Source organism: Typopeltis vanoorti, chromosome 10, assembly GCF_054136105.1.
Source record: "Typopeltis vanoorti isolate ZY-2024b chromosome 10, IOZ_Tvanoo_1.0, whole genome shotgun sequence".
NCBI classification, from domain to species: domain Eukaryota; kingdom Metazoa; phylum Arthropoda; class Arachnida; order Uropygi; family Thelyphonidae; genus Typopeltis; species Typopeltis vanoorti.
This window is the reverse complement of record NC_143558.1, coordinates 24,049,389-24,070,456: the sequence shown is the minus strand read 5'-3', so window position 1 is coordinate 24,070,456 and position 21,068 is coordinate 24,049,389. Positions and strand designations below refer to the sequence as shown.

The following is a 21,068-nucleotide window of genomic DNA, read 5'->3' as shown; positions in this document are numbered from 1 at the left end:
GGAATTGAAGAGGATCGGTATTGTCATTCGCATGCCTATGTGGAAACCATTCATGAATAAAAGTTTCCAATTCAGTGACTGGTAACACACCATACAGCAACAAGCAAAAACGTTTATTTTCACTTTAATGAAACCAACTTGAAGCATTAGTTAGTAACCTGGTGAGAAATTGTAGATTATAGCTATTCACCTTGAACATTAATATATTGTTATTTTTATTTATTTCAGCATGTCTACAATGCTTTTTTTAATGCCTAATTGGTATTATGAGAAAAAGGATTTAAAGAATACCCCAACTGTAGCAGATGGAGTAGATTATGAGAGGGAGCAAAGATATCGTAGAGAAGGAGCACGCTTTATTATCAATGTTGGAACAAAGATGGGATTGTATCCTTATGAGAGTAAAAAAAAAATGCACATTATTTTTATATACAAGTATTATGTTTTATTCCTGCATTGCCAGCCTTTTGGCAATTTATGACTATTTATTAGTAAAATTAACTGGATTAAAAGTAGATATGTTTAATGAATTCCACGATGGCTCTCTGCAGTGATTGAATATGGAGAATTTCTTTGTAACAACTCTTTGCAAACTTATGAATACTTGAGGAATGAATGATATTTTAGTGTATAAGTCTATAGAAATGGCTCAAACTGGAAATTGTTTTTGGAACTTCAGCATCTTGTGCTATATCCTACTTCATTATTTTGAGGAGGTATAGAACATGGCTCTAGGAATAAAAGCATGCTTCCTAGTTTCAGGAAATGGCATTTAAACCTGCTGATATATATATATATTTTTTTTTTCCCAGTATGACTACTGACCACCATGCTTATTTGGAAGCCTTATTTAGCCATTGGCCAAAAAAAGTGTTTTTTATGTGGGTGAGCCCTTTATCTGAGCAAATTAATTTTGCCTGGTGGACTAAGGTTTTTATAGTACCAAATTGTTGGGAGGAGGGAGTGGGTGGTGATGTGACCATTGATGGATGTATCTTTGTGTGTGGATTTTCTGTAGACTGTGAAGGTTAGGTATCCATTTGGTTGTCTTGTGACTAGGGTTTCTAGAAAGGGCAGACTGTTGTTTCTATTTATGCCAAATTGCAAACACATCATCCACATAGCATAATCAAATAGTGGGTTTTAAGGAGGAGGAATTTAGGGCATTTTTTTTAATTTCAGCATGAAAACGTTAGCCGGGAGGGGTGGGTTGGAAGAAAGGAGCCCATGGCTATACTATTGATTTGTTTGTAGAATTTTCCTTCCCAAGCAAAATAGCCTGAGTTCACAGTAAACTGAAAAGAGGCTGAGATATTGGGAGGAAAGCTACCTTACTCCACCAAAGTAAATTCAAGTTAGACTTTTCCTGGAATCAGCTGCAGCTCTTACCAACTACCCCAACCTAAACAAATGTAGTTGTATCAGACTCCCCCCCTCCCCTCATCTGCAGACAAAGAACTCCCAACTGAAGCCAATAGATGGCATTATTGTAGGACTCCTGTATCCTCCAGTTTCTTCATCTTTGTTACGGAAGTGTGCATGTGTCTCATACAAGTGTATTTTTCTCTGATGATGCTGATTTGACTTCGGCAAAATATAAGATAGTAAGTAAATAAGTTTATTTATTAACTAATCAGTAATCTTAAGAACTGGACATATCTGTCATATAAGGAATGTGCAAGGGAGGTATAGGAACAAAGTTGGGAGAGAGAGAGAGACATGGTACTCAACTTCCCGGATATGATGACACATGATAATGATGACGATAAAGAAGTACTTGTTTGTGCAGCTATCCTATTTGCTTTCTTTTAACATGCTTCATCCAGTTGTCTTCTTATTTTCTATATTATTGCTTTCTTGTTAATTCTTTTATTTCTTTGTTTCTTTTATGCTCATATAGAGTATATTTTGCTGTCCTCAATACATTTCATTTCAGCTGTTTGTTAATCTTTGCTTTTTTTTTTGTCCAAATTTCATTTCCATATGGCAGTGTTGGTGAAGCTTGCGTATAATAAACTTTTCTTTGCGTTGGGTTACAGGTTAGGTTACACCTTTTTTTTGTATTTCGTAATTTTTTCACATTTGTCCTTTACATTTTCATATGAAATCATACATCCTAAATATATATTGGTGTCCAAAAGGTAAGGAAAAACTACATTTTTACCTGTGTATGAAAAAATTTTCATGACTACAGCCATATTGACATAAATTTATTGCCAGAATACTAATAAATTATATTACACAAAAGATGTGTTTTAAACTTCATGCAAATTAAATTGCAGTATGTTTTTGGCAAAACTGCTTACAGAAAACTATGTGGAGAGAGATCTTTCAGGTCCATTTTGAACTGCCATGCAGCTTTCACAATGTTGTACCATGGTTAGCACCAAGCGATTTAGGAGTTTTTGAGGCAAACTGCCCACTCCTCCTTCATAGCAAGGATAAAGCCTTGTTTGTTTGCTGGAGGAGAATTTCAAGCAGCAGTGTGTCTCCCTATTGCATCCCAAACATGTTCTATGGGTTGAGATCTAGGGAGTGTGCTGGCCACTTGATTCATTTAATATCCTTGGTCTTTAGAAGTATCTTCATTGTTTGTGTAAAATGCAGTGTAGCATTGTTATCCATAAAAATGAATTCTTTGCTTACAGCACCACAGAACAATCAAACATGAGGAAGAATTTTATTGCAGCATTGTTCGCCAGTCAGTCCTTTTTCCAGCACTTTTAGCTCAGTGCATCCATTAAGCATAATGCCTCCCCACACCATGACCCCAGCACTGCCATATCTATTCTTTTCAAGAACATTCTCGTGATTGTAAGCAGTACCACTTTCACTCCAGATCGAGTGTCATCTAGAATCAGAGGAAAGACTAAAATGACTCATCTGTAAAGAGTACATTAGCCCATTGGTGTCTTGTCCAATTTTTATGGATACAACACCACTGAACACATGCACTACAATGATGTGGATAAAGGGACACAGACATCAGGGCTTCGGTCATATAGGCCAGTGCTTCCCAAACTTATGGATGTGAAGGCTCCCTTTGGAAAAATTAAAATATTTCACGGCCCCCCATCGAAAATTATATCATTATACAGACATATATTATTATAATATTTATTGTATTTATATTCAAGATTTTGCATTTGTAAGTTGTTTTGTGCTTCTTACAATACCTTTTGAAATGAAACTTATATGAATAAGCATATATTTACTAATATTCATTAAGTGCCGAAATATTCAGGAAGCAAAATTTGTGAACCAACACCAATGTGTGATTTTTTTCCATTAAAACATAAAAAAATAACAAAAAAGAAATAACAAAAATTAAATATGTTTCTTTTAAGATTAAAAAAAATCTACTTAGTCTTAAAACATTTTAATTTTGTTTTCATTATTTCACTGTCCCCCTCAACAAAATTTACGGTCCCCAAGGGGGCCCGTGGCCCACAGTTTGGGAAGCGTTGGCATAGGCCTACCTGTTGCAGATGTCTTGCCACAGTTTTTCGATATCCACATACCTGGCTTGAATGGAGCAGACTTGCATGCTGACCTGCCATAATGCATTGATTATGTTTTGCTGTTATAACGAAAAATCTGTTTTCATGCTCTGTGGTAGAGTGAGGGCAACCTCTTAGCAGACATCTGGAATACATTCCATTGGTTTGAAACATTGTCCAGAACCTGGAAACAACACTATTTGAGATTCCAAATTCTGTGGCAATATCAGTAATTCTGCAGCCTTCTTCAGGCTTTGAAATAATTCTTCCCCACATGGAATCATCCAGATGTCTTTGAGATATTACAGAACAACCAAGTTTGCAGTTTTTTTTGAACACAATTTGCTTAGCACAGCCTTTTATTCTGTTGAGTGCTACCATGTGACCCCATTGCCCACTATTCAAAAATTTGAATGTGTACCTGCTTTCTACTCGAAATTATCAGTTATATAAATTGCCACAAATTGCTGATTTGTCTGAATTTGCGGTTATCTTCACAAATAGTGTTCGTACTAAGGTTTTGGATACCAGTATAAAGGAATTAACTTGTTCCAGATTTTTATTTATTATTGTATTATAGTTGGATCTTGATTTTTAAAAGCTATTGTTTTTGATTTTTCTGTTGAGGTTATCATTCCAAAATCTTTTGCTGTTCTTTTAGGTTGAGAATAGTTTTTTGAAATTTGTCTTTAGAATGTGTAATTACTACCTAGTCCTCAGAAAAAATTATTTGCTCATATAGCTATATATTTATATTATTTTAATAATCTGGTTTTACATGATTCATTTTTGCTTCTTCGTTGTATTCAGGTAGGCAGAAATCTTAATTTTATCTTAATAAGGGAGTGATGTGTCTATTTCATAGTTTCTGTATACTCAAACATCCAAAGAAAAATTTAATGTTTTTTTCATCTAAAATAATCTTACTGATTTCATCCTTTGTGCTGTACCTAAATTTGTATTTTTTTATTTAATAAAAAAATTCACGACACAGTGCTATTGATCACTTTGTGAAACTCTGACTTTTCGGAGTATTATTATTACATGGCACCTACAGGGAGTATATATCATTAAACATCACGGGGGGGGGGGGAATTTTGGATGAGTAAATTTTTTTTATGGCAAGTAGAGTTTGCATGATTTGTGGAGCCCTGTGTATGTGTATTGCAAAATCTATTAATTCTATACCAATTTTGTTTCAAGTATTTTCTCCAGATATTCCAGTATTAAAATAAATAAATTAACAGCCTATTTTTCTACCCACTGCAGGGTGAAGGCCTCTCCCATTGCAGGAGGTTTTGGGTCTACTACTCCCATCATGGTGACCCAGTCCATATTGGGAGAGGACAATCACAAACATCCATGCCTACTCAGGATTCGAACCCACAGCCTCTTGGCTACCCACTTGGTCAACCAAGCCTTTTGAATTCTTTTATCCTTAGTTACACGGTGATCAGTATTCATTTTAAAATTTTTTATGGAATTTACAACAATGTTAAAAAAACTTTTTTATTATCCCGACGTTTCAATCTTCACATCAAGATCATCATCTGGAGCATATATATTGATATACAAGACAAGCTGAATTACATTATTAACTGTAAGCTAAAGAAACAATGATTTGATCACGTTATTCTACTGGCATGACCTCTAGTGGGGAAAAAAAATTACATCAAGCTAAATTCTATTTACGATGACAGGAATAAACATTCTTTCAGAAACAATGATGTCCCATTTTTAGTATTACAATTCTTAATTTTGCTTTTAAGATACTGGATTTTCTACAGCCCTGTTTATAGTTGTTCTTAGTGAGGAACGTTCCGTGGGTCGAATATATACCTTCCATATGTTTGGGATTTTTAGACCATTATTGTTCAGATTTGGGTGGTTGATAATAATCTCACATGTTTCCTTAAATTTCTGTTCATACCATGTTTTAGTGCGATGGACAGCTAGTGCTTTTCCAGTCAACTCTGTGTAAGGAATTCAGGGCATGATCAGAAAGGCCAGCTTCACCATAATTATTATATTTAATGTGTCGTTTATGTTCTTTTTGTCTGATTAGGAATTGTGTGTCCTGTTTCTCCTATATATGGTATGTTGCAAGTACAATAAATCTGGTATACTCCAGGGTGGGCCAGTGGAGGGAGTGGATCTTTGGATGAGTTAAGTAAGCTTTTTAATTTTGCAGGAGGTTTAAAGGTGGCTTTGAGATTGTATTTTTGTAGTACTCTGTTTATTTTGTCTGATATTCCTTTAATGTAGGGAATGGTTATAGTTTTACTGTAACTGTTTACATAAATATTTACTTTTACTGTTTTACATAAATTGTATGCGTTTGTGTTGTTTGTTTAGGTGGCTAAGGAATGTGTCTAATGTCTGGCGGTCTGGTCTAATTTCACGATCTGGTTCCATGGCGGCCAGACATCAGACACATTCCTTAGCACCTAAACAAACAACACAAATGCATACAATTGAAAAACACAGCATACTTCCGTTTCTGGATACACTTGTCACATGTCTTCCCTCTGGCAATCTTTCCTTCACTCTTTACCGGAAACCGACACATATGGGACAATATATACACATAAACTCCTACCACCACCCAATACAAAAACTAGGTGTCATCAACATGCTAAAAAACAGGGTGCAGATGATCTGTTCCAACAAACAGGCACTAAAAGATGAATTTAAAATTATCTTTAATACTTTCCAAAAAAACAGATACAGCCAGAACACTATTAACAAAATTCTCTACAAAACCTCAATAAAAAACAAAGACATACCAGACTACAGTAAAACTATAACCATTCCCTACATTTAAAGGAACATCAGACAAAATAAACAGAGTACTACAAAAATACAATCTCAAAGCCACCTTTAAACTTCCTGCAAAATTAAAAAGCTTGCTCAACTCACCCACTCCCTCCACTAGCCCACCCTGGAGTATACCAGATTTATTGTATTTGCAACATACCATATATAGGCAAAACAGGATGCACAATTCCTATCAGACAAAAGAACATAAACGACACATTAAATATAATAATTATGGTGAAGCTGGCCTTTCTGATCATGCCCTGAATTCCTTACACAGAGTTGACTGGAAAAGCACTAGCTGTCTACATCGCACTAAAACATGGTATGAACGGAAATTTAAGGAAGCATGTGAGATTATTATCAACCATCCCAATCTGAACAATAATGGTCTAAAAATCCCAAACATATGGAAGGTATATATTCGACTCACGGAACGTTCTCACTAAGAACAACTATAAACAGGACTGTAGAAAATCCAGTATCTTAAAAGTAAAATTAAGAATTGTCATACTAAAAATAGGACATCATTGTTTCTGAAAGAAAACCATATGAAAGAATGTTTATTCCTGTCATCACAATGTAAATAACTATTTAGGAACATTGATCAAGTGTAAACGGATAAATATTTTAATACTGACTAGTTTCACCAAACTTAAGCTGTTGGCATCGTCATGGTACAAGCACTGAGGTTAAAACATATCACAAAAATAGATCTTAACTGTAAATTCTAAAAATTATAGTTACAAACTAAAATGGCATTGAACGTGAATAATACATGTATTGCGTGTGTACATGATTTACTAGTTGTTGCTAAGGAACGTTCTATAGTTAGCATTAAAGTTCATTTCTTGTGTGTTCAGAGATCTAATTAGGGTTTTCCATATCTCTGGAAGTATTAAACCTTGGTTCCTGTTAAGGTTATCTGTAGTGCGTGCGACTGTGGCTGCTTCTTTAAACATTCGAGAGTGGTAGTCTTCTATGTAAGGGGTACAACTTTTGTTCCACTCAGTGATATGGTTTGTTGTGGAGAAATGTGATGACAGGCCTGATATGTCTTGTCTGTTGTTTTTAACATAACCAATGTGTTCTTTCTGTCTAATCTCAAGGCTTCTCGAAGCCTGGCCGATGTAACTTGAACTACACGAGCATGGGATATTGTAGACTCCAGCATACTTATAGAAAGGATGGGTATCTTTTGGAGATCGTAGTAGTTTAAGAATTGTTTCTATAGGGTTGAATGTCACTTTTATTTTGTGTGGTTTGAGGAGATTAGCAAGCTTGTTAGAGATACTGCTCACATACGGAATGGTGATTGTTGTAATATATTGAGTGTCTTCTCGTTCTCTTTGTGGTGGCTCAGAGAAAAGGATTTTCTTGACGAGTCTTCTTGGGTAGCCATTCAAGGCGAGGTTATTAGATATCAATGTTAATTCATCTTGGGGAGGTCGTTTTCATCTGTTGTAATGCAGACAGCTCTTTTCTTTAGTATGTGTACTATGCTGAGTTTGTGAGAAATGTGGTGTGAGGAGTTGAAATGTAGATAACATCCTGTATTCGTAGGTTTCCTGTAGACTGATAGGTTCATAAGGCCATTAACTTGCTTCTTAATTAAGATGTCTAAGAACAGTAGTTATGTCTTTTTCAAGTTCTAGAGTAAATTTAATAGAATGGTGAAAGGAGTTGATTTTATAGAGAAAATCAATTAGGTCATGTTTGTTGTGGTTCCATACAATGAAGATATCATCTACATATCTCCACCAAATTGTTGGTTTAGGATTTATTTGAGATAGAATTTTATTTTTGAGATCCTCCATAAATAGGTCAGCACAAGAAAGTGAAAGGGGGCTACCCATTGCCAGGCCAATTAATTGTTGGTAAATAGTTTTCTTCCAAGAAAAATAGTTTGAATTTAGGCAATGATTTTACAGTGAGGTTATATCTTGTGGGAATAAAGTGCCTAAGATGTTGATAACTTCCACCACAGGAACATTTGTAAAAAGAGAAGTGACATCTAAGCTTGCAAGTAGATCATTTTCAGATATAGTAATGTTTTTTAATTTATCCACAAAATGTTGTGAATTTCGGACATGACTCTGAGTTATAGATATGTTGTTGTAAGAGTTTAGAGAGATGCTTAGACAATAAGTAGGTAGGTGAGTTAATGCCATCTATAATATGGGGCATAAAGGAATACTATCTTTGTGAACTTTTGGAACCCCATAAAATCTTGGAGTTAGAAGGTGCATGGATTTTAATTAGATCTGTTGGCCAGTTGATCATATTGCATAGTAATTCGTTTGTGTTATTGTGGTTTTTTATTGGAGGATCTTTCGTTAAGATATGGTAAACAGACATGTTCAACAGTAGATTGTTGACTTTATCCTTGTAGTCCTTGGTGTTTAATATCACAGTACTGTTACCCTTGTCTGCCTTATGCTATCTTTCTTTCTCTTCAAATTATGAATGGTTCTTCTATCTAGAGAGGTGAAGTTTTGGTATGGGGTTCTAGAAGAGGAGAGTATCATGCAACTTTTTAATCTGAGGTCTTTTGCTATGTGTGGTGGTAATAACGAGATTGCTTTGTCCAAACTGCAGATGAAATCTACTTTTGGTATCTGTTCAGGTGTTATAGCATAGTTGAAACCTTTTTTGAGGATAGTGGTTTCAGGTTTGGTTAAGACGTGATCCAATAAATTAAGAATAACTTGGTTATCTGGCAGAGAAGGTTTGGACTTAATATGGCTTGTATAAAGATGGTTAAATTTCTTGATTTGGATCTGTTTTCTTTTATTGAAAACTTTAGCATAGCTAGTGTTCATCTTTCTGTCTAAGGGTTGCCAAACTTCTTGGTCTAGAGAGCTTGCGATATCCATGAAGAAATCGTAACATTGTGAGTCTATTTGACTTAACAAAAATCTTGTTTTTTGTTCCTTTCATGAAGGAGCGAGAGAGATGTCTTGAAATGAATATTTTTAGCCCGTCTCGAATTGAATTGATGTTTAAAATACAGGAACTTAGGAATTATACAGTTGTTCATTCCATTCCTATCCTTTCATGAAGGAGCGAGAGAGATGTCTTGAAATGAATATTTTTAGCTCGTCTCGAATTGAATTGATGTTTAAAATACAGGAACTTAGGAATTATACAGTTGTCTCAACATCTTTTTAAAAACGTGAGATGATTTAGTAACCTTGCTTTTTTGAATTTTAAGAGTTCAAAACACCGTACCTTTATTTTTGTATCACCATTGATTCTGTTCATAATGAGCGTGTATTTTCTTGATCACAGAACTAATGTAAATAACTATTTGGGAACATTGATCAAGTGTAAACGGATAAGTATTTTAATACCGAAAAATCATGTACATGCGATACGTGTATTATTCATGTTCAATGCTATTTTAGTTTGTAACTGTAATTTTTAGAAATTACAGTTAAGATCTATTTTTGTGATATGTTTTAACCTCAGTGCTTGTACCCTGACAATGCCAACAGCTTAAGTTTGGTGAAACTAGTCGGTATTAAAATACTTATCCATTTACACTTGATCAATGTTCCCAAATAGTTATTTACATTAGTTCTGTGATCAAGAAAATACATGCTCATTATTTCACAACTGATTATTGCATAATATATGTTGTACTTCTCTTTGAACTTGTTTACTGACAAGGCATTCACATAACAGATTCTGGCAATCCATTCCAATTATTCATCACTCTCCAATAAGGAAGTAATACATTTCATAAATTCTAATTTTATAAATAAAATTCTACTGAAAAAAGTTGCAACTAACGTGCTATGTTAACTTTGTGAAAATGCAACCACCCAACACAGAAGCAGCATACATATGCTAAAGCCAGTTCCTGCCGGTGGTTTACATCTGTGGCCACTGCCCAGTGTGAATGTGTTAAGTCATTGTCAAGGAAAGGTAATCTTGCTGGTTTCAAGTTTAATGGTGAATTTTATACTTTACTATAGTGTAGTGTAGGGTGTAAAGATAATTATTGAAGTCTTCAAGTTCTCTGTTTAAACCTAGCCAGACAAGAAAATATCATCAATATGTTATAATCGAATTTTAGGTTTTCAATGGTATCCTTCTGTGACTTTCTTTTCAAAGGATTTCATGAATAGTTTAGCCAGAACTGGAATTAGTGGAAAGCCCATAGCAAGATGCTGCCTTGTTGACCGAGTTAGTGTATACACTCTCCAGCCAAGAGGCCACAGATTCGAATCTCTGGTGGGATTCGAACATAATAGATTATTATTCACATGTGAATAATAACTAACATAGTAAGACCTTATCTGTTCCCAGTACCTAATACTTGAATTGAAATGAAGCATTTTTTATACAGTATCTGAATCAGACAATATCTGGTGGAAAAAGATCTCAGAATAGCTCCCAAGTTTCTTTTCTAGATAAATTTGCAAAGAGATTAATAAGATCTAAGTTTGCTTGAAGGTCTGATGGTTGTGTTTCATTTCTTGCTGTTGTTCAGTGATACTTATAATTTATTTTTTATGATAAATATATGTTTTTGAAATATTTGAACTTAATTTTTTACAAGACGCTATGATACCATGGCTACTGGAGTGGTCTATTTCCACAGATTCTACATGTTTCATTCCTTCCGGACTTTCCCAAGATATGTAAGTAAATGCATATATATATATATATATATATATATATATATATATATATATATATAAAATAAACATTTCCCCTTAAGGGATTGTTTATATTGTAAAACAGATTTTTTGTGGCTAATTTACTTTTCATTGTATTTAATTTTATATCCATACTACATGTAAGAAATTTCAGAATGTATCTTTTTGAACAACTACAAGTTGTAGTTCAATGCTTTTTTTTTTTTTGTAAAAATGTTTGTTGCTCACATCTTTACAGGCTTAGAAGAAAGTAAAAGAATGATGGAAGCCAGTGCAGCAGAACAGTACCTACAAAAAAAGGGTATAAGGTAGGAACAGAGCATCTCTGAGAAGGTGATTAGAGTGAAAGCCTAGAGGTAATTGGTTAGCAAGGATTACTCTCTAGAAGAGAGCAATTGGGAATCACTAAGTGAATCATTACCCAAAATGTTAAAACAGTACTAACACTGGAAAGATTTAAGATTTATATAGGGTTCATTATTGCATGTCAGAGATAGTTCTGTAATAATGGAAAATGCCAGATGTTTTTTTTTCCTCTGAAGGCTGAGGAGATCATGGATGTGATGTACTTCTGCCATAAAAAATGCAAGAAGGTTACTAGACTGAGGATGGTAAAAATTTAATTTAAGTTGTACATCCATAAAGAGTACTCTTTTAGTTGTTACTATAAAAGATATTTCCTATTTTAGACTCGCTTTAGAATTGAAGAGATCTCTTCAAATTTGCATTCCATACTGGTTACTTCACTTGGAAGGAAACATAGACACAGAGGTACGACCATGACTCTCTCCTCCTCTAGCCAATTTCTATATGGAACATTATGAAAAATATGTTCTTGACACTGCCATTCTTAAACCTTCTATTCCATCTAAGATATATTGATGTGCTCTCTATTTGGCCATATGGCTCTGACACATAAGACTCTTTCCTTCTCCACCTCAGTAGCCCAGAATCCAGTTCAGTATAGAAAAGAAAATAACAGTAGCCTGCCTTTTCTAGATACTTTAATCATGACACTGAGGATGGAACTGACAACGATATAATGCAGATTGACAAACGCAAATACTGCTTTCAATAAATTGAATAATTTATGTAAATCTTCCAAATATTATAATAAAGCCAAAATAAAGATCTTCAGTAGCCTCCCTGCGATGAGTCCTTTGACTCCATGGAGGCCTGAATAATAATAATAATAATAATAATAATAATAATAATAATAATAATGTCTTCCCCATGATATCCTTACTTTCTCAATTTATAGAAACTCTGCCCACACAGGTAAGTAGATACAAACTTTCCCATCATTTTCTCTCCCACCCTCTCAGCAATATGGTATTGATATATTTGTTAACAGATATTCCAACTTCTGTTCCAACTAGGCTTCTTCCTTTATAGCCAAACTCTCCTTTGTTCACCAGACTTTCCTATTCAGTGGCTACAATGCCAAAAAAAAGATTAATAATATAGTTGTTCCTCACATCCTTCTCAACATACAGATTACAGTAATGCCATTACTATTCCCTATATGTGGAAAATGCACAAACGAAGTAAAAGTTGTATTATTGTACAAGTGACAATATCAGAATGGTTTGAGATGAGGACTGGTGTGAGATAGGATTGTGTAATGTCTGGATTACTAATTAACAGTCATTGATTGGGTTATAAAGAAAGTTACAGATGTAAGAAGAGTAATTAAATAGAACCCTATGTCATATCTGGAAGATCTAATTTGTGCAGATGACATAAGATGACTTAATATACAGTGATATATTAAGCAAAATCAGAAGCATTGTATAAAAACCAAAAAAAAAAGGTTGGTCTTAAAATAAATGATTAAAACAAAAGTTCTTTTTAAATTGATCATCAAATGCTATAAAGTAATTAGAATCAATCAACATGCAGTAGAAGTCGAAAATTGTACATACTTGGGAGCTAATGTTGACACTGAGGATGGAACTGACAAGGATATAGATATAATGCAGATTGACAAATGCAAATACTGCTTTCAATAAATTGAATAATATATGGGAAATCTTCTAAATATTATAATAAAGCCAAAATAAAGATCTTCAGTAGCATTGTTAAGATACAAAATTAATAATGGAAAAAAACTCATGTACAAAGATTATTTAATAGTATAATTTTCACCTGTGTGTCACAGGTATCTTCACTATATATTAAGCTCAAATTAAACCATAACTGACAATTCCAAAAAGCGCCACCTAAGTAGCTGGTGTAAGATAACTAAAAAGGTCGATAAATTTCCTTTAAAAAAAAAAACATCAATACAATAAAAAGTTAGGAAAGATTAGCCGATTTGTAAAGTACTATCTCCCATAAAGGGGATGGACGTAAGCTGTCGGATCTGTTTAAATTAGGAGAATGAAGTACATTCTCCTAATTTAAACAGATTCACATGTTTCTTTATAAAGGCATTCCATGAGGTACTGACTTTTGTGAAGAACTCTTGTCTTTCTCCAATGAATTCTATGTCTAGTGAAAATGGCATGTTCTGCAAGTCCAGACTTTTCAGGTTTAAAGTATTCGATATAAGATTGGTGTTCTTCTAGCCGAATAGAGGCAGATCTTCCTGTTTGTCCGAAATAAAATAATCCACAAGAGCATGGAATTAATGATATCTCTTCAATTGACTCCTACCTGGAGTCAATTGAAGAGACTATATCTCTTATAGATAATGTATCTACATGGAATGAAGATCAAAAGAAAAACTTAAAACCTTCTTCCATTTTCCACCTAGATTGTATGGTCTTCCAAAATTTCATAAACCAGGCATTCCGTTAAGACCAGTTGTAGATTGTGTAGGTTGCCCCACTTACAAAATCTCAAAATTTTTATCAAATTTACTCTCCTCTTCAACTAGAAGAGGAGAGTAAATTTGATAAAAATTTACTCTCCTCTTCTAAAAAAAAAGTTTCTAAAAAAAATAATTTCTTCTAAAAAAAGATAAAATTTTTTTTTTTTTTTATATAAAAAATACTTTGGATTTCAAAAATAAAATTTCAGATTTTCATTTGGATGTTTCTGATATCATGATCAGTTTAGATGTTTCTTTATTTACAAATGTGCCTCTTTCTGAAAGCATTGCATTACTACAACAGGAATTTCCTTCAGACATTGTGAACGTATTTGATTTTGTAATACATTCTGGTCATTTTTCCTTTAAAAATAAGTTATATCAACAAATTGAAGGAACAGCAATGGGCAATCCTCTTTCTTCTGCTATCTCCAATTTCTTTATGGAACATTTTGAACAACGTATCTTTGACAACATTTCTCCCAGACCTACTCATTGGTTTAGATATGTCGACGATTTTTGCTGTATGGAATGACTCTTTGGATGAACTTCAACAATTTCTCACTAAGTTAAACGCACTTCATCCTAGGATCAAGTTTACCCTAGAAGTAGAATCAAATAAGCAGTTAGCCTTTTTAGATCTTCTAATTCTTCGCCAACCAGATGGTAACCTACATTTCTCAGTTTATAGAAAGAAGACTCATACAGCCCATTATATCTATGCCAAATCTCATCACCATCCCAGTCAAAAGGCAGGAACTATTAAAACACTGGTTCATCAGGCCCACTCCTTTTGTTCTTCAGACGATCTTTTACAGAAAGAACTACAATATATAACTTCTTCCTTTCTATCTAATGGTTATAAGAATTGCTTCATTAAAAGAACTTTGAGTAGTTTTAATATGTCTTCCTCTTCAAACACAGAAGAAATAATGCGCATTCTTATCCCTTATGTACAAGGCATCAGTGAACATATAGCAAAAGTTTTAAAACCACTGAATATTTTTGTTGCCTTTTGACCATTTAGAAAAATCTCCACCTTTCTCACATCTCCTAAGGACAAACTTCCACATCTTAATCATCCAGGTGTCTACCAGATTCCATGCTCTTGTGGATTATCTTATTTCATACAAATGGGAAGATCTGCCTCTATTCGGCTAGAAGAACACCAATCTTATATTGAATACTTTAAACCTGAAAAGTCTGGACTTGCAGAACATGCCATCTTCACTAGACATAGAGTTCATTGGAGAAAGACAAGAGTTCTTCACAAAAGTCAGTTCCTCATGGGATGCCTTTATAAAGAAACATGTGAAACTCTACTTTATTTTCCTAATTTAAACAGATCCAACAGCTTACGTCTATCCCCTTTATGGGAGATGGTACTTTACAAATCAGCTAATCTTTCTTAACTTTTTATTCTATTGATTTTTTTTAAAATTTTTTATTTTTATTTATTTATTTTTTTTTTAGGAAAGTTATTGACCTTTTTAGTTATCTTACACCAGCTACTTGGGTGGTGCTTTTTGGAATTGTCAGTTATTGTTTAATTTGAGCTTAATATGTACTGAAGATGCCTGTGACACACAGGCAAAAATTATACTATTAAATAATCTTTGTACATGAGTTCTTTCCGTTATTAATTTTGTATCGATATGTCTACTCATTGTATTATTATATGGATCAAACACATGGAAATGGACTGAAAAAACAGCAATCTAAATTAAATAGTTTTCAATGTTTGTGTAAAATATCTTAAAAATATTTTTGTCGATGAATTATATAAACTGAACAAAGCAAAAAAAAAAAAAAAAAAAAAAAAAAAAAAAAAAAAAAAAAAAACAGATGGAAATGGATTATGTGCCATGAGTTTTTACAATTTTAATATTGTATTCCTGAAGACATCTGATAAAGATGAAATATATGAATTATTAAACCTGTGTTTAATATTTTCTCTGTGCTGTATTTATTCCATTGATGTATTTCTACTCATTAGCAAATTCTCTTGTTTTACTTAATTTTTTTTTTTTTTTTTTCTTTTCCATAATAGGTTACAGCATGCTGTTGTCTCTTCTTAGCTGGTAAAGTTGAAGAAACACCAAAGAAATGTAAAGATATTATAAAGACAGCCCGTGGCCTCCTTACAGATAAACAGTTTGAACAGTTTGGAGATGATCCTAAGGTTTGTGCTTACAATTTATAATCAGAATTCAGTCAGTAATAAAATTTAATCAGATTGAAAATTATTTTTATAGTTCAAGTGTCAATGTACAAAAAAAAAAGCGTGATAGATATGCAAACTTTTCATGCCTGTTTCCTACTTTCCTATAATGATGTCGCTATTACAAGTGTTATGAAATGCACAATTTTGTATGTTTGTCTACAATTATTTTTCTACATTTAGGATCTTGCCTATTGTGACAATTTTCAGTTCAAGTATATTCTGAAATGTCTATTTAGAAGAAATCAAATACAAAATTCATCATCATCAAAAAATTCCTGATATGTACTCTCAGGTGATGTACAGGATATTTTGATAACATTACATGAAAAAGTTACATCATTACTAATTTCTGATTGACAGTTTTTCTCCAAATCTATCTTATCTGTCAAGACTCCAACATTATCAAATCTTCCATTTCTGTCTTCTAAGGTACTTTTTACTGTATTAATCCACTTACATCTTGGTCTTTCTCTGAATCATTTTCCTGCCAGACTGGTAAAGAACACTTGTTTTGCTAGGTCTTTCCTCTCTCCCATTCTGTTTAAGTGACCATACTGAGATTAGCTCTGCTAATACATTTCCAAAATGCTAACAAGGGCAATTTCTTAATATCCTCATTTTATTATGATGCTGCCATTGATGCCATCTGTTCACTCCACTAATCTTTCTCAGAACTCTCATATCTGTGGTTTCCAGTTTTTGAGTATTTTATTTCTAACCCATACCTCAGATCTGTATTGTTAATTTCTTTCTTATTCCATATAAATTTATTCAGCTGACTTCCTACTATGCTAGCTTTATTAAGTCTGTTATCTATTTCCATATTTAATGTACCATCTTCAAAAACTGTGCTTAAATAGCTGAAAATGTTTTATTTGTTCTCTAGATTCTCTATTCATTGTACAGTTAATGTTTTCAGTGTTTTGAAATAATAGTTGCGTGTGCATTTCAGCCTACTTTTAGTAAAAGCTTTAGTAAGAAAGAATGTTTATTCATGTTATCATAAATAGAATTTAGCTTGATGTAATTTCTAAATAATTAATTTTTTTTTTCACTAGAGGTCATCGCCAGTAGAATAACTTGTGATGAAATTCATTGTTTCTTTACTCACTGCATGTAATGTTCACTCCACCAATGATCTTAATATGAAGATTGAAATGCCAGGATATTAAAAGAATTATTTTTAACGCAGTTGTAAAGTCCATAATTTCTAAAATGAATGCTGATCACCATGCAACACTAAAAGAAAGGTTTATTAAAAGCTGCTTTCAGTCTGTATTGCTGAAATTGAGATGCATTCTTTAAGAGTAGTCTGCAGATTGTTTTTCTGTTACTTCTTATTGCAGTGATGAGGATGATGCAGCATTTGTTCTTCAGTTGGTAAGACATGGATTTCAATCCTGTCTGGAATAGCTAGGAACTTTTAAAAGTACTTTTCAAATGAAGGACATTAGTTGGTCTCATTATGAAGGAAGCAGAGTTTTCTTCCCTCAAAACAAGCAAATAGGCCAGAGAACATGCATTAACCAACATATAGGCTTTATAGTCTTGATTGTTTTATCTGTGATTTCAAACAAAACCAAGCCTTATAATATATTTTATTGTTTCACTGGTTAGCCAACTGCTTCGGATCTGTTTTGATTCTCATCATTAGCAAGGCAGAGGCCCTCGATACATAACTTCCAATTCTAAACTTTGATATCATGGTCGTCCTCCAGTAGCATCCTCTAGCAAGAGGTTTGCAGCAGATGAGTAGCTCTTCTCCATTTCTCTCTGTCTGTTGCTTCCGTTATTCTTGAATCACTCCATTCCACAATGTCATTAAACCACTCTCTAGTTGGTCTTCCACTTCTTCTCTTCCTCTCAATTTTCCCTTGTAATTGATAGGTGTCCTGAAGAACCTCTCAGAAGATGTCCTGCAAATCTGGTCTTTCTTTGATATTCTTTACCAGTGTTCTTTTCACCACAACTAGTCTTAAAACTTCTTGATTTGATATTCTTTCTGTATAGCTAATCTTTTCCATCTTTCTATAACACCACATTTCCAATGCATTAATTCTTTCCATATCTCTCTTTCTGAGTGTCCATGACTCACTTCCATAACTTGCAATACTCCAAAGTGTTGCTTTAACTATGCCAATTCTAACACCTATTTTAGTGTTCTTGTTTATTAAAATATCATGGTACAGTAATAAATTTAAAGTATTTTGAGACTGTGATGGCTCAAAGAACACCAAGGTATCATATTTTGGAGTTTGCCATATTTTTATGCATGATGCAGTGAGGTATCCATGGCTTCTGCTTAGCTACCATCATGGTCCCAGTTAAGATCAAAAACAGTTTCCTAGCCAATGAAAGCCTAAAATATGCTTTAACAAAAAAGAATTCACTTATTTTCAGAACCCTCTTGGTTATCACATCTTTCATTTGCAATATCACATGCTGAAAGTAAGCTTTCTGTTACTCATAATAGATATTTTAAAAAATTATAAATAATGGATAACTTACATATTCAGGAAAAATTGTTTATTATGAAATTTTTCTCAGGTATTAACAGCATCCTCAGTATAAACTGAATTAGAATGTAAGTAGGCATAACAGAAAAGGAAGTACTAAAATAGTACTAATGTGAAATCACAAATTTGAATAAACCAGCACACTTTGATTTTATGCTGAAGTCCTAAATAATGTGATCAAAAAAAAAAGAAAAAAAGTGTGCACTGTTATAGAGTACTCTCTTACAACAGGAATAAACACAATCCATGTATTGTGATTACAACAATAATGCTTTCTGCAAGGAAATGGCAGGATTTGTCTTTTTCCAAAGAATCCTCTGCTTAGAGCTAATAGTATATTCTACAAAACCAGACTGTTCCATCTTATACTTTATAATTTTGATGTTTCTCAAACAGCTGAAAATATACTGAATTGAACCAGATTGAACAAAGTAGAATAAAAAAAAAAAGTGCAGAGGGTCTGATAAATTGGGGAAAGTGAATGGAAGAAGCTTGCCCTTTACATAACCAATCTAGAAAAGGGAATTTTAAGGACAGGTAGAAGACATCTAGTCCTCATATCATTGCTAACCACAGTCTTACACAACTTCCAGGAGTGATCCTTTTTCTCCCTTCTGTACTGAAAAATTTTTTCTACAAAACATTTTTTGTTAAAACCCCTTTAGTGATATGTTTCTATTATATCTGCTTTTTCAGCTAAATTTTGTTACCCACAAACCTTCGGTCTGTTGTTTTAGGCAACATTCCATAGAACTATCACCATCTTGGTCACTTGCCTCTAAATCCTTTCTGCTTCCACATCTCAAAAATTCAAATCCTCCTTTACATCTGTGATTTATTCTACTTTGCCCGTCTTTTATATTTGGAACTGTTTATTGTACATAAGATTACTCAAAGTACCATGAGCTGAACAGTGTCTTGCAACAAAACCTCTTACTTTGAAGTATAGTGTTCTTTAAAAAGACTGAAGCCCACAAGAGCCTTTTGTAAAGATTTTGTAATGAGTTTACCTTAATCTCAATAGATTTGATGAGTTTTGTTTATTAATGCTACACTTCTCCATAAATGGATAGTATTTTGTATCACACAATTAGGAGTTTAATACAGTCATACCATTCTGCCCTGTTTAAAGTAAATATTTTCCATCAGTTTAATTTACTGTTATGTTTGCTCATGTTCCAGTTCAGGTCATACTGAGGATGCTCATGAAGGGGAAAAAACTATATAATAAATATTTTTCTTTCTTTCTTACATAAGTTCTGTTATCTATTATTTAATTTATTTATTTTATAAAAGAAAGGCAACTTTAAGCTGTTTTAGTACCACTTTCATTTCGGTATCCCCTTCCCCCCCCCCTTTTTTTTTTTTAATTAAAAAAAGAAAAACAATTATTTCATTGCTTGATCTTGGTAGTATATGTACTTCATAGATTTATGAAGTACATATACTGTTGTATAGTTATTAATTTTTATTATAATTCTGGTATACTGTTATAACATTCCTACTGGATGAATGTTATATCAAAGAATATAAACTGCAGATATATATATATATAATTTTCATAGATTAGGTTTTCATGGCTATTGTACATGTATTAACGAAAATAGGTAATTTATTTCTAAAGTCATTACTAGTTTCCTCTTTTTAGAAGACTTCATCGGATGCATAATACATAGAAGAGGAAAAAAAGAGATACATAAAAACATTACTTGGGTACATCATCAAAGTTCTAAATTATCAATGAATTTGTGGACTAGCTGCGTCGTTATTCTCATGCACAAGGACACAGTCTCACAACCCTAGCTGAATAGTAGAGAAGTAACAATCAGAAAGGTTGTGGCCGAGATTGACATTAAGGTGAACAGGATTTAGTGCAATTTCTGTTGATTCTAAGATTTTTCTTTCAAGTTCATCATAGCATTTGTAAATGATTTCAGATCGATCCCAGTTTAATTAGTGTACAGCGGATTGAGGGTCAGAAGTGTATGCGGGGTGTATGGGGTGTCAAGGAGAGATAGTACCTCTTCACTTGGACGGTCGCACATAATTGTGGTTCAGGTGGATTGGTTCTCACTGGACACCCAACTCTCACTTATGGCTCCAAGAAGCTACTGTAAACTGGTAGCGGCCACACCCTGGTAAACTGTGTCGACCCACAGGCTGAACTAAGTGAGGGTAGCCAGATATGGTGATCTCAAGTAGCAACTGTATTCAGTGAATCAGCTGCAAATAGCATTTTTATTCCATGTAAGATGTAGCCGAATTCAGATCAAGGAGTAGTGGTTGACACTTGACAAAACTTAACCACTGAAACCAAATGAACTCAAACCAACCTAAAGATGCATACCAGCTCAACTGTCACCCATTCAAACAAGGGTTGCACCCACTATTAGGGAACCAAGATGGTGAAGGTGAAAAATATGTTATTGTTACAAAACATCACTTAGTAGACAGGAAAAACATAAGCATAGGAATATGGAACGTAAGAACCCTTCACTAGGAAGGAGCATTGGAAATATTTTTGCATGA

The 21,068-nt window shown here is 33.5% G+C and overlaps 1 protein-coding gene across 4 annotated transcripts in view; it reads left to right on the top strand.

Annotated features, from left to right (window-relative positions):
• CycK (cyclin K) overlaps positions 1-21,068 on the top strand; it is an 80,495-nt gene that overhangs the window by 19,308 nt on the left and 40,119 nt on the right. For all 4 annotated transcript variants that reach the window (XM_090399089.1, XM_090399091.1, XM_090399090.1 and 1 more), the window contains exons 2-4: positions 229-387; positions 10,885-10,966; positions 15,850-15,981. In XM_090399089.1, the coding sequence (XP_090255215.1) occupies positions 230-387; positions 10,885-10,966; positions 15,850-15,981 (372 nt within the window). In that variant the 5' untranslated portion in view covers position 229. The remainder of the gene's footprint in view (positions 1-228; positions 388-10,884; positions 10,967-15,849; positions 15,982-21,068) is intronic.